This window comes from Sorex araneus, chromosome 10, assembly GCF_027595985.1.
Source record: "Sorex araneus isolate mSorAra2 chromosome 10, mSorAra2.pri, whole genome shotgun sequence".
NCBI lineage: Eukaryota > Metazoa > Chordata > Mammalia > Eulipotyphla > Soricidae > Sorex > Sorex araneus.
The window spans coordinates 49,320,358-49,333,463 of record NC_073311.1 but is presented as its reverse complement, the minus strand read 5'-3'; the positions used below and the strand labels follow the sequence as shown (position 1 = coordinate 49,333,463).

Below are 13,106 nucleotides of genomic sequence, written 5' to 3'. Positions count from 1 at the left end.
AAAGAAGTATGATTGAGGAATGAGTTTCTGGGAAGCTATGGTGATATTTGGGTTTCCTGGATGACTGTTTTTATAGGCACATTTCCCCTATATCTAATATCATCGCCTCCATACTTACCTCTGAGAACTCGTCACACTTACCTAGTCCTCGTGAGGCTGGGAGACCATGCCACAGGGTGAGGATTCAAGGGGGCGAGACTGATCCCTCCGCATTGTGCTTCACTCCCTAGGTCCCCAGGATCTCATCCTCTTCAGAGGTGGTATTTCTCACTGTTCAGATAAAGGGACCAACGCAACACTTCTGGAAGAAAAAAGCAATATTGGTAAAAGAGGTTGAAAGTCTGGTCTTTGTTCAGACAGACAAAGCCATCTACAAGCCAGGGCAGACAGGTATGCGGAGAAATCCCACCGGTTGGGGCAGGACTAAGAAAGGCGTCGCCTCCTGAGTCAAAGTCACCTTCCCTTCTCCCCTGTCTCTTAACCTATGGTCCTGGGAACTAAATTACTTTTTTTTTCATGCCCGAGTCTTATCAGAGAATTTTCTTTCAGTAAAATTTCGCATTGTCTCTGTGGATGATACTTTTCGACCCCTAAATGAACTGGTAAGTACCTCAGTAAGTGTGGCTTGGATAGAGGGCAGAGTGGAAGAACTCACCCAAGGTGAAGTGGGAAGGGCCAGGAAAATCTAGTTAAAGACAGTTCATTTAGGAGCTGGTTCCCTGACACCTCCATCGTGCCAGCCTTCTACTAGGCATAATTTCAAGGAAGGGGACAATGGAGCATTTTCTTTGATAACAGCAATTAGTTTTGTCGAAAACACACTAAATTAAGCAGAACACAAAGCTGCAATACAGCAGGTCTTGGGCAAGGGAAGTAGCTCAGTGGTAGAGCATATGTATGCTATGTGTAAAGTCTTGGGGTTCTATCCCTGGCACTGTGGGGGGAATAAAAAACCAAGGTGCTATCCATATCCACATTTTTCACTATTTATGATTTACACAACACCAAAATCTTTCATTAAGCTCAATACATATACATATAATAGCCAATAATAAAAAATCATAATATTTGCACTTCTATTTTATAAATGTACTAATAGAATATATTTATACAATGTTTACATTATATTTATACAAACATATTTGTATATTTTATAGACTATAGGTATAAAACATGCTATGTATAAAAATTTATTTTATGTAAATTGGGTGTTTTTTACTTTGACTAGTTTACAGTACTAATGCAAAGAAACAAAGTTTCTCTTAAAAGGCAATTTTGAAATTAGAATAGTCATGGTTAACTTTAAACCAGAGGATTCTGGGAAATCTGTCTATTAGATCTAAATCACAATAGACATAATTATTGATATTCATTTTCTAATATTTAAGTAAACATCATATTCATGCTCTTTGCTAGAAGGATTTAAGAAGCTAATATTATTGGGGCTGGAGCAATAGCACAGCGGGTAGGGCATTTGCCTTGCACGTGGCCGACCCAGGTTCAATTCCCAGCATCCCATATGGTCCCCTGAGCACCGCCAGGGATAATTCCTGAGTGCAAAGTCAGGAGTAACCCCTGTGCATCACCGGGTGTGACCCAAAAAGCAAATAAAAAAGAAAAGAGGAGAAGCTAATATTATTGGTGAATAACATTAATAACTTATTGTTCATATAGAATATTCATCATGTAAAAAACCTTAATATTCGTATGGAATACTCATCAACAATATTTTTAGAAAAATGGCAACACATTAGTAGTTGTAGAATTATGTGTTTTATTCTTAAAAGTACTTACAGTTTTCCCTAAGAAATTCCATTTCTTTGAAGTGTCAAATGAAATTTTGCTGCATCTTACGATAGACATTATTTTCTCTCAGTAAACTATTTGATCAGAAGTCTTAAATCATCTCATCAGAATCAGTGAAGTTCTAATATCTCTTTTTTTCCCTTTTTTTAAATAGATTCCACTAGTATTCCTTGAGGTAAGCATCATACAGATTCTATTGTAAGTAAATCACTATATCAAAAGAGTAGAAAAATTTGATATTATCCAACACAGATAAACTACTTAAGTTTTAAAAATCTTAAGGTCTAAATTTTTCTACTCCCCAACGTCAAATTGCTAGGGTTTCTCTTTATTCTTTCTGAAAGCAATGCCAGCTCACTCCCTCCTAGAGTTATTTACTATGTTCTAATAGTATCACAGACAATTAGTTATTCCTGTGCTCCTTGTTTACTTCCAGAACCCAAAGAGAAATAGAATCGGACAATGGCAGAGTGTCACTCTGAAGCATGGCCTCCAAGAACTAGCCTTTCCTCTCTCCTCAGAGCCCATTCAGGGCTCCTACAAATTGGTGGTGCAGAAGGAATCTGGCCAAAAGATAGAGCATCCCTTCACAGTGGAGGAATTTGGTATGAATTAAGAAAGATGGAAAGAATATAACTCTGGGGACAATATTTTAGGCTCATTTAGGCTCTTTGAATTCTCAATCAGTATGTTGAACTTGGATTAGACACAGCAATATAGATTTGAGTCATCATTTGTTTGTAAACACAAAAACTCTTAAGAGCTCGGATATAGTTTTTCTTTTTTTGGACCACACCTGAGAGTGCTCAGGGGTTACTCCTGGCTCTGCACTCAGAAATGACACCTGGCGGTTCTCAGGGGACCATATGGGATGCCAGGAACTGAACCAAGGTAGGATGCATGCAAGGCAAGCATCTTATCAACTGTACTATCGATCTGGCCCAAGTATGTTATGCTTTGGCTAGAATCAAAATTATATCAGTAAACTCATCATCACATATTAGTGGCATTTAAAATACTGTGGTCATAAAGTTAACAGGCCAGAGAGATGGGACAGTAGATAAGGTGCTTGCCTTGTACACAATCAGCCCAGGGCTCAATTCCCAGCACGGTATATGGTCTCCCATTCCTGCTGTGATTTCTGAGTCTATGTAGAGCCAGAAGTAAGCTCTGAGCACTGTTGGGTAAGACCCTCCAAAAAAATCTTAGTTAAATTTTGCATGAATATTAAGCCTGACAAAATTGGTACACTGAAAATTGTACCAGTTGTTTAAGGCACGGTCTTTAGAAAAAAAAAATAAATAGAAATCTTTGTATTTCCCATAAAGTATTTTCCAACCTTCCTATTCCCATTATTTCTATCAACAGTGCTTCCCAAGTTTGAGGTCAAAGTCCTAGTACCAAAGAAAATCAGTATTATGGATAAAGAAGTGAACATATCAGTGTGTGGAATGTGAGTTATATTACTTTTATCTGAGTTTTTATTTTGCCTCAATTTTGAATGATTATTTTACTAGGTACAGAGTTAGACATCATTTTACTCAAAATTTATAAAGTATTCCAATTATTTACTTATAATTTTTTTCAAAATCACTCGATAGTAGGAAAATACATAAAAGTAATCAACTTCTACATTGAAAAAAATAGGAATCTTCTAATGCTACATTTTCTAACAAGCAACATCTTCCATATTTTAATATTCTTTACCTTAAAACTCCAGAGTTAAATATATAAATCATTGTCCCCTAAATAAAGTATTACATTCTATTTTACCGTCAAACCATTACAAACTACTAAAAATTTCTGACATTTGAGGCCAAGAGAGAGTACGACCAGTAATGTACTTGAGTTGCCTATGGATAATCCACATTTAATCTTCAGTACCACAATATCCTCCAACGCTAGAAATAAAACCTGAGTACAGCTGGATGTGTACCTAACCCTAACCCTAACCCTAACCCTAACCCTAACCCTAACCTTAACCCTAACCCTAACCCTAACCCTAACCCTAACCCCTCAAAAATGTGGCATTTTATACATAATTATGCTGCCTATCACAGTTAACAAAATTAAAAGTTATCTCCAAATTTTGAGATTATATTCGAGTCCTTTCAACACTCCTAAAAAATGTACATACAATTGGGTATTTATATCTGCTTTTAATTATTAGAACTCATGTGTATTATTCCTAATATTATAACTCATGTGTATCCATTTTTCCCAACTTACACAATGGAACTTTTCCAACTGAATGCAAAAGCTGACAATATTAAAAATTCAACTTCAGTACTCATAAACCATTACAAACTTTATAAAATTTTGCCACTTTTGCATCTTATTTTAGTTTTTCTTTCATAATCTAAAAGTAGACTATAGAAATATCTTAAGGCATAGAATGCCCTAATTCTGGAAGCATCTAAATATTTGTCTTTATTTTGCATTGGAGTGATGGCATGTAAATATTTAACATGTATTTAGGTAACGCCATCCTAATATGGCACATAATATCTATATTTTGGAGAGGGATTTTAGAATATGTTGCTTTGGGCATTTGCAAACAAGAAAATAATTATTGCCCAAAGCAAAATTATCATGAGCTATTTTACTTTTCATAAATATAGTGCATATACAAAAAGCAAAATTTTTGTATACTCTGTGACTGGTTTTTTAGGCTCTCTCTCTGTCTCTTTCTCTCTCTCTCTCACCTTGCCCTCTCTGTGTGTATGTGTTATTATCGTGTTGATTTTAATTATTTACTATCTACTTAATTATATTTGTCACCTAAATTTTCTCATTTGATAAACAGACCAAGTTTTTATTGCAAAATGACAGAATAAAATAAATTATAAAATAATTAAGAGAGAAAGAGGAAAAATTAAAACTCCCTATATAGCACTTGGTTGTATATTTCAGCAGTTTCAATGATCTTAATGAATATTACTCCCCAACAGAGACATTTCTCAGACATTAGTTCTATTTGATCTAAGCCCCTAATGATAAAGAGGCATATCATAAACAATACAGTTGGCTTTGTAGAGATTTGGTAATGGGAAATGTAGCTATCTTCACTTACTGATTCATTTCTTATGTAACAGATACACCTATGGAAAACCTGTTCCAGGACAGGCAAGTGTAAGAATTTGTAGAAAAGTATCTCATATTCCTGCTATTTGTGAAACTGCAAAGATATGTGAAGAATTTAGTCAACAGGTTAGTGCTGTCTCTAGAGATATCATTGTTGACAATCACTGAACTACTATTTTGATAACTACAAAGAGGATACCAGAGTAATCTTATTCCAAAACACTCCCTGAAAGAAAATAAGAAAGAAAATAAATTCCTCTTCTTAATCAACATAATTCTAATTTTGGTAAAAATCATATTAGGAATTACAAATGCAGATGTGAATATTCAGTTCTTGAATCTTGATTAATATTTCTAAGTATTGTCTTGGCATCAGAAAGCAAATAGTAGATGAAGTAACTATTAGTTATTAATCAGTATGATAATAAATTTATTTTCTGTTTCTCAGCTTAATAGCAATGGCTGCATCACTCTTCAAGTAAGAACGAACCTTTTCCAGATTAAAAATACAGGGTATGCAAAAACTCTTGAAGTGGAAGCCAAGATTAAAGAAGAGGGAACAGGTACTAAATGAGTTTAAGATTTAAAAAATGAATCTTTGTTTTATTTCCAAAGTAAAATAGAACTCATAATGGATGTGGTAAGGAAAGAATTTCAGAATGACAGTAACTTCAATTGAATGTATCCTTTGATATATATTTTTAGACCTAGAATTTACTGGAAGTGGGACCAGTGAAATCACAGATACTGTAACAAGGCTCAAGTTCGTGAAAGTGGATTCACACTTTAGACGAGGAATTCCTTTTTCTGGACAGGTAGAGTATATCATAGTTCCCAAGTCAATGAAGTGTCTGGCGATACCTAAGTCAAGGGCACAGTGATGGAACGCCCTAGGGTTGTTTGAAGTAGTGGACTTTTGTCTCTTTTTGTTTTGTATTGTTTGTTTTTATTTTAGTTATGGTATAAATGAAGTTTGTTCTAGTCATTTTGCCTTCCTTGAATATTAGCCACATAACTTCCCAAGAAGTTATCATCTTTAGGTGCTTCTGGTGGATGGAAAAAATGTACCCATACCGAATAAACCTATCTCCATCTCTGCAAGTGAAGTCAAATATAACTTCGATGCAACTACCAATGAGAAGGGTCTCGTAGAGTTTTCAATAAACACAACCAATATCTTGGATGACACACTTTCTCTCACGGTAAGCAATAAATAAGTATATAAATAAAACCTGAGGACAAAGAGAAACCTTAGTAATAATTGTGGACTCAGAAGTGAGGAAGTATAGATAGCATACTATATAAGACAGAAATATAAAACTGTCCAATTTAAAGATAAGTCTGAAGTTATAAATACTTTTTAAAAAATGAAAAGATATTAAAAGAGATAGGTGGCAACATCTGTGATAGAGGGAAGTATTCAACAGGAAGGTGGAGGTGGTGTTGAAAGGTGATAAAGTGTTGTCTATGAAACCCTAGCTAACAGCAACACTACTGCAAACCACAGTGCACAAACATTTTAGGAAAAGGGTCTCCCATAGAAGTTGACTAGTAAATGGGAGGCATAAAGGGCATTTGGGGGCACTGGTGGAAAGAAGTGGACACTGGTGAAGAGATTGGTGTTGAAACCTGAATGACTGAAACCCAATCACAAATAACTTTGCAATTTCATGGTGAAATTACACCAATTTATTTTTAAAAGTCAAGAGTAATTTTTTTAAAAAAAGAGATACTATAAAAAAAGAGATACTATAAAAGTATTTAAAATTTAGTTAGCACTATCTTTTTACTTATCATATAAAAGTATATAATTGGATTTATTCCTCAACACTATTAGTTCTTCATTATGAAAGTAATCCAAATAATTTTTATGTTGCTTTCCTAAGTTCAGATAGCCATTTCGTCTTTTGTTTGTTCAAGCTGGGACCCTATGCAGTGGTGCTCAGGGCTTACTGATGACTCTGCGCTCAGGGATCAGTCCTGGCTGGGCTCTGGGGACTGAATCTCAGTGGGCTGTGTGCAAGGCAAGTGTTATACCCATTATGTTATCTCGCCAGTCACTCGGATATTTTTAAGTGACCAGAATAGCACAAACACACACAGGTCACTTGTTAGAGAGAGAGAGAGAGAGACAGACAGAGACAGAGACAGAGACAGAGACAGAGACAGAGACAGAGAGACAGAGAGAGAGAGGGAGAGGGGGAGGGAGAGAGAGAGAGGTAGACTGTGGGGGCATGATGGAAGGGGAATTAGGGACACTGGTGTGAAGAAACTGGTGAGGGATGGGTGTTGGAACACTGTATGACAGAAAACTAATCATGAAAGCTTTGTAAGGGTCTTTTATTTTTCAATTAAAAAAACTTAAAAAATGTCTGCAACTAAAAAGTTTTTATAGTTGCATTCTTAAGCAAGTGTGACATATTGCCCCTGCTCAGAGAAGTGGTATATAAATCATTTCTATTTCCCAGTATTCATATGTTAATTCAATTTCAAAGTATGTAAGAACCAGAATAATTGCAAAAAGAGCTAGAGATCATGATTGCTTACAGAAGTCTTGAATTTGTTCCTGCAAACCATACAATGGTCCTATGAGCACCAACAAGTATAACCCCCACTCCCCCAAAATGGTAAAAATTTAGAAACATATATAGCAACACATATTTGCTATATATTATCTATGTTATCTATGTTATAGATCATTGTACTTCCCTAGGATTGCAAAGTCAAGTAAAATTTGTTACTATAGTTGAAAGTTTCCTGTACTCATAGAGATAGTAAAAACATTATTTTTTCCATAACAACAATAATTAAAATAAAATAAATAATAAAATATGGAAATTTATCATATTCACAAATATACCTGATAAAGTCATAGAAAATAATAAGTGCACCCAAAAATAACTAATAGGAAATAAAATATAATTATGTGTTTATAGGTATCTGCAGTATCTGAAGGCCCAGAAACCATAAGGTCTTAAAAATCAGAATTCCAGAGTCATAGAAATAGTTCGACAGAACTGGGTGCATGCTTTGTATTTGGGAGCCTGGGTTAAATCCCCAGTATTGCATGGTTACCCCAAATACCACTGACTGTGGCCCCAAACCAATTTTTAAAAAATCAGAAGTTTCAATAATGATGAGGTAAAGGTACTAATTTGCTGAGTTATTTTAAAACACTGTTGTAACCAATACAGTAATAAAATCTTATCATATACAATGATTGCATATAAAACAACTAAAAAGGAATCTCTACCATCCTTTTCTGTTTGTTCGGATCATTTATGAGTCTCGATGGAATGAGCTGCAAAAGAAAAGTCAACTCTGCAGCAACCTAGCAGAATCAAGACAGGAGATAAATTTACAAATGGTTTCTTTGCATCTCTACCATTTGAGAAGCTGACAAATGGGTAATCTGGTTGTCTGAAGTTATGAAGGTGATGCTTAGGGCATGTTAGCATTAGTCATCGTACATCAGGTAGGGGGTTTGCCTTGCATGGGGTCAAGCCGGGGTTCAATCCTCAGCATTACACAGAGCCTCCAGCCCTGAGCACCACAGGGTATGGCCCAGAAACAAAATTGAAGTGTCACAAAATTTTAACTTGGACTGTTTGGTAGAAAGTTAAAGTGAAGAAGTTTAAGGTAATCTAGGTTCTCTATTTCCCCCTTTTTTCAGGCCATCCTAAAGGAAGAACAACAGCCTAGGTGTTTTAACTATGTATGGTATCAAGAACAACACTACTCAGTTCAACATACTGCCACACATGTTTTTTCCCTCAGTGAGAGTTACCTTCAGTTAGAATCTACGGCGGATACCCTTCCCTGTGGCCAAGTACAAAGTATCACGGCTTACTACATACTCAATGGGAAGGTCATCGGAGAATTGTCAGAACTTGTGTTCTATTACCTGGTAAGAGGAAGGCTGTGAAATAAATGCAATGTTCATAGCAGTAGATCTAGTGCTCAATGACCCCAAAATGGCATGTGCATCAATATTTTGCGTTCCCCTTGGTCCTCTGATTTCTATAAGGTTCATTCTCTTCAGAAAAGACTACCTAACCAAAACTGTTCCTCTGGGAACTGGAAGATGTTGAAAATTATATCATGATCAAACTTAAGTTCTTTTTTTCCCATCAATTTGTCATTTCAGATCATGGCTAGAGGAGGTATCATTAGATCAGGATCATATACTCTGCCTCTACAGGCAGGAGAAAGTGAGTATCCTCAAATAATCCCTCCATTTATTTCCCAACATACCTACTCTTAGATGTCAATGACAGTCCAGAAATAAGGAAATTATTTCCAATATCCCTTTGTAATCACTGTATCACTGTCACTGTCATCCCATTGCTCATTGATTTGTTCTAGTGGGCACCAGTAATGTCTCCATTGTGAGACTTCTTATTTCTGTTTTTGGCATATGGAATATGCCACGGGGAGTTTGTCAGGCTCTGCTGTGTGGGTGAGATACTCTCAGTAGCTTGCCAGGCTCTCTGAGAGGGGCAGAGGAATCAAACCTGGGTCGGCCGCATGCAAGGCAAATGCCCTACCCGCTGTGCTATCAGTATGAAAAGATAGTTGGAAATGATCACTCTGGACAGGAACTGTGTGCTGAGGATAGGTAAAGGGACATGCGCGATAACCTTTCAGTACCTGTACTGCAAGGTCTAGTGCCCCAAAGGAAGCAGAGAGACACAGATCGAGAGAAAGAGAGAGAAGAAAAGTGCCTGCCATAGAGGCAGGCTAGGGTGGGCGGGTGGCAGAAGGGAAACTGGGGACATTGGTGCTGGGAAATATACACTGGTGAAGGGGCGGGTGATGGAACACCGTATGACTGAACCCCTATCATAAACAACTTGGGTAACTGTGTATCTCCCAGTGATTCAATTAAAAGAAAAAAATTAACAACAAAAGAGAAAGCTGGGCCCCTCCTCCCCGGGACCCCACAGCCAGTAGGGAGGGGAGAGATGGGTGATGTAGGGTCTTCAGAGCAGAAAGAAGTGCCCGGGACCCCTGCCGCCTCTACCCACTTCCTGACTAATCCAGCATGTTCTTGTCTGGATCCTGGTCCCCTGGGCAGAAAACCCAAAGACCCAGGGGTGCAGCTTCAGTTGATTAGACTCGAAAGAACATGAGCTGGGGTGTGTGCTCTGTATGAAGGAAGCCATGTTCTCTTCAGCCTCCTTTGTTCTCCTGGGGCTGCTTTCAGTGTGTAAAAGCCAACTAATTTTAATCAATTTTAATTTCCTGTTTCCTAATTAAAAGTTATCCCCTTGTAATAAGATCACAAAAGATAATAAAGCATCTTTAGAACTAGGGTGTTTTTCAATTCAACAAAAGCAAGTGAGCAAATCTGACTCCTTACTCTGCATCAGACATTCTACAAAGGTACATGTTTTTTTCACTTTAATTGGACTTCTCTGTCTAAAATTTAAAACTTGTAAAAATTTTAGATCTTTCTCTATACTTTAACTAAAATGTTTGAGAGTTAAGAAGCCAAGAAAGAGGAGAATAGGTGACAGATGTCATTCTATGCCATACTCCGAGCTAGACTCACTAGAAACCCTGCATTAGGATGCCTGCTGTGTTATAGGAATGATGTCAGTTCATTCACATGTGAGCTGGAGTGTAAGTCATGAATGATTGTGGGGAAACATGGAACAGTTTCTTTCTTTTTAAAATTGATGCCAATGCTTAAATCACTGAAAAGAGGCATAAACATTCTTTTAACTTAAATGAAGGCTTATATTTCAGTAAGCCTTCTACTGGAGCTTAGAACTCATTCCTTATTTCTGAAGTTTTCTTGATATGTATGGTTCCTTTCCCTACAATTCTGGAAAAATAAAACATCAATTACATTCACTGAAGGCTTAATTTTTTAATCGGTACTCTCAACAACTAATAATTCAACACTACGGAAATGCACATTCAAAACTAGTTAGGGTGGCATATTTCATGTTATACCTTTAATCAGAATCAAAAGGGAATACATTCAAAATTAATTAGTGATTATATCTTACAAATTCCAGTTCTATGTTTTAAACAATGATTATATCTTATAAATTCCAGTTATGTGTCAAATAAAATTCACCCCTGGAGTGAACTCTAGGTAAAATAGCTACTTTCTATCTTGTATGAAAGATAAAAATAATACATGTCCCGTTCCTTAATTTTTAACTGAGTCAAGAGGGTTTCATAAAATATTTTAATAAATGATAAAAACATTTTGAGCTATTCAAATTTAAGTCAGTACAGTTAGATGGAAAAGCAGATAAGAAAGACATAAGTAGAAAGGACTTTAATTTATTCCAGAACTGAAGTTGTAAAGAAAGATACCAGCCTCCTAATTCCACCGATTAGAATAGCATTGAAGAGACTATGCCATCAAGTGAATATGCACAATTCTGAGTGTGCTAAGATCTAGCACTGTCTTGACCCAGAATCTTTCTGTCTTATTCTCTCTAGTGAAAGGCAGTTTTTCCTTATCCTTCCCCGTGGAGTCAGACATTGCTCCCATTGCACGATTGTTCATCTTTACCATTTTACCAAATGGAGAAGTTGTTGGAGATTCAAAGAAATTTGAGATTGAAAATTGTCTAGCCAACAAGGTAATTGCCGTTAGTATAGAACTGCGAGAACACAAGTACTGATCCTATGGGTAACATCTAATTTACTCCAGAGAAAACTGAGTTTAGAACATTAAGGATTTTCTCATAAATTCTCAATAATCTGACACAGTCAGATATCCTGGTACCTAGCGCAAACGCTTCCATTGCACAAGATGCTATTACATAGAACATAATATAATCTGTCCTTCTGTGCACAATGTTGATTTGAGTGAGGTATATACGATGCTAAGTTAAGATTGAAAAATTCTAAGACCTCACTGAAAAACACAAGCACCCAAAATGATCTCAGAACGCGTCAGAGAGAAAGAGAAGTCTCTAAATATCAAACAAGCTGGGTCAGAGACTTCATAGAGAGGTTAAGCTGCTAGTCTTCGTGTAACCCACTTGGTTTGATCACCTCAGCACCTCAGCTCCCTGAGCACCCTTAAATATGATCCCTGAGCACAGAACCAGGAGTATGCCCTGAACATCACCAAGTATGACACAAAAGCAAAGCAAAAATAAAATAGAGCAATTTTATCCCATGTGCCTTTGTGATATATCAGAGGTACTTTCCTCAGAACATAGCCAAACTTTTTCAACAGTAAAGGCAGGATGATCAAAAGTAAAATAAAAGTCCTGACTTGGTCCTTCTAAATATCCAATAGTCTGACTATGAGGATGACCTAGGAACGCTGGTGAAGTCAGCATTGCACAAGTAGAGAAAGCACTGGATGATTTTTTTCCTCCAATTCTCACAGGTGAATTTGAAGTTCCTCCCAGCACAGGGTCTTCCTGCCTCCCAGGCCCGCTTACAGGTCACGGCTTCTCCTGAGTCCCTCTGCGCCCTTCGAGCTGTTGACCAGAGCGTGTTGGTCATGAAGCCTGAGGCAGAGCTTTCTGCAGCCACGGTGAGTCCCACCAGCCTCTGAGGTCAGCAGGGCCCAGTAAAGGGTCCCAAAGCAGAGACAGGGCCCTGTTGAGCATAAACCATAATGAGGACCCTTACTGCTTGTCTTTCTTCTAAACCATCTCTTAATATTTATCACGTATCTCTCCAAGTTTGATCTTCTCAACAGCCCAGAGAGTAACAGTCACCATTTAAGTTGTAAAAACAAGATTGAAAATATTTGAGCACTCTGTGTAAAACTGCACTGAAATGATTACTCTGTACAAAAACTGAGTGCTGAAAGGAGATAAAGGGATATGCATAGTACCCTTTCAGAAACAGTACCGCGAACCACGGTGCCTAAAAGGAAAATAAGAAAAATAGAGAGAGAGACAAAGAGAGAGAGAGAGAGAGAGAGAGAGGAGAGAGGGGGGAAAGAGAGAGAGAGAGAGAGAGAGAGAGAGAGAGAGAGAGAGAGAGAAAGTGCCATAGAGGCAGCCAACAGGGAGGGGCAGGAGGAAGTAGCCAAGAGGGAAACTGGGGACATTGGTGGCGGGAAATGTGCCCTGGTAAAGGGGCAGTTGTTGGGACATAGTACGGCTGAAACTCAATCATGAACAACATTCTATCTCACAGTGATTCAATAAAAAGAGAAAAAGGAAAAAAAGGCTATACTGAAGTAAACAACAGAACTGACATTCTTACAATTATGCCAACAAGAT

At 37.2% G+C, this 13,106-nt stretch overlaps 1 protein-coding gene across 1 annotated transcript in view; it reads left to right on the top strand.

The window, feature by feature from the left end:
- LOC101550113 (PZP alpha-2-macroglobulin like) overlaps positions 1 to 13,106 on the top strand; it is a 41,538-nt gene that overhangs the window by 5,161 nt on the left and 23,271 nt on the right. Inside the window, 13 exon segments of the mRNA XM_055118237.1 lie at positions 231 to 390; positions 550 to 602; positions 1,961 to 1,981; positions 2,243 to 2,411; positions 3,175 to 3,259; positions 4,902 to 5,016; positions 5,339 to 5,453; positions 5,596 to 5,705; positions 5,931 to 6,107; positions 8,588 to 8,797; positions 9,038 to 9,101; positions 11,353 to 11,495; positions 12,257 to 12,406. Of these exon segments, the coding sequence (XP_054974212.1) occupies positions 231 to 390; positions 550 to 602; positions 1,961 to 1,981; positions 2,243 to 2,411; positions 3,175 to 3,259; positions 4,902 to 5,016; positions 5,339 to 5,453; positions 5,596 to 5,705; positions 5,931 to 6,107; positions 8,588 to 8,797; positions 9,038 to 9,101; positions 11,353 to 11,495; positions 12,257 to 12,406 (1,572 nt within the window).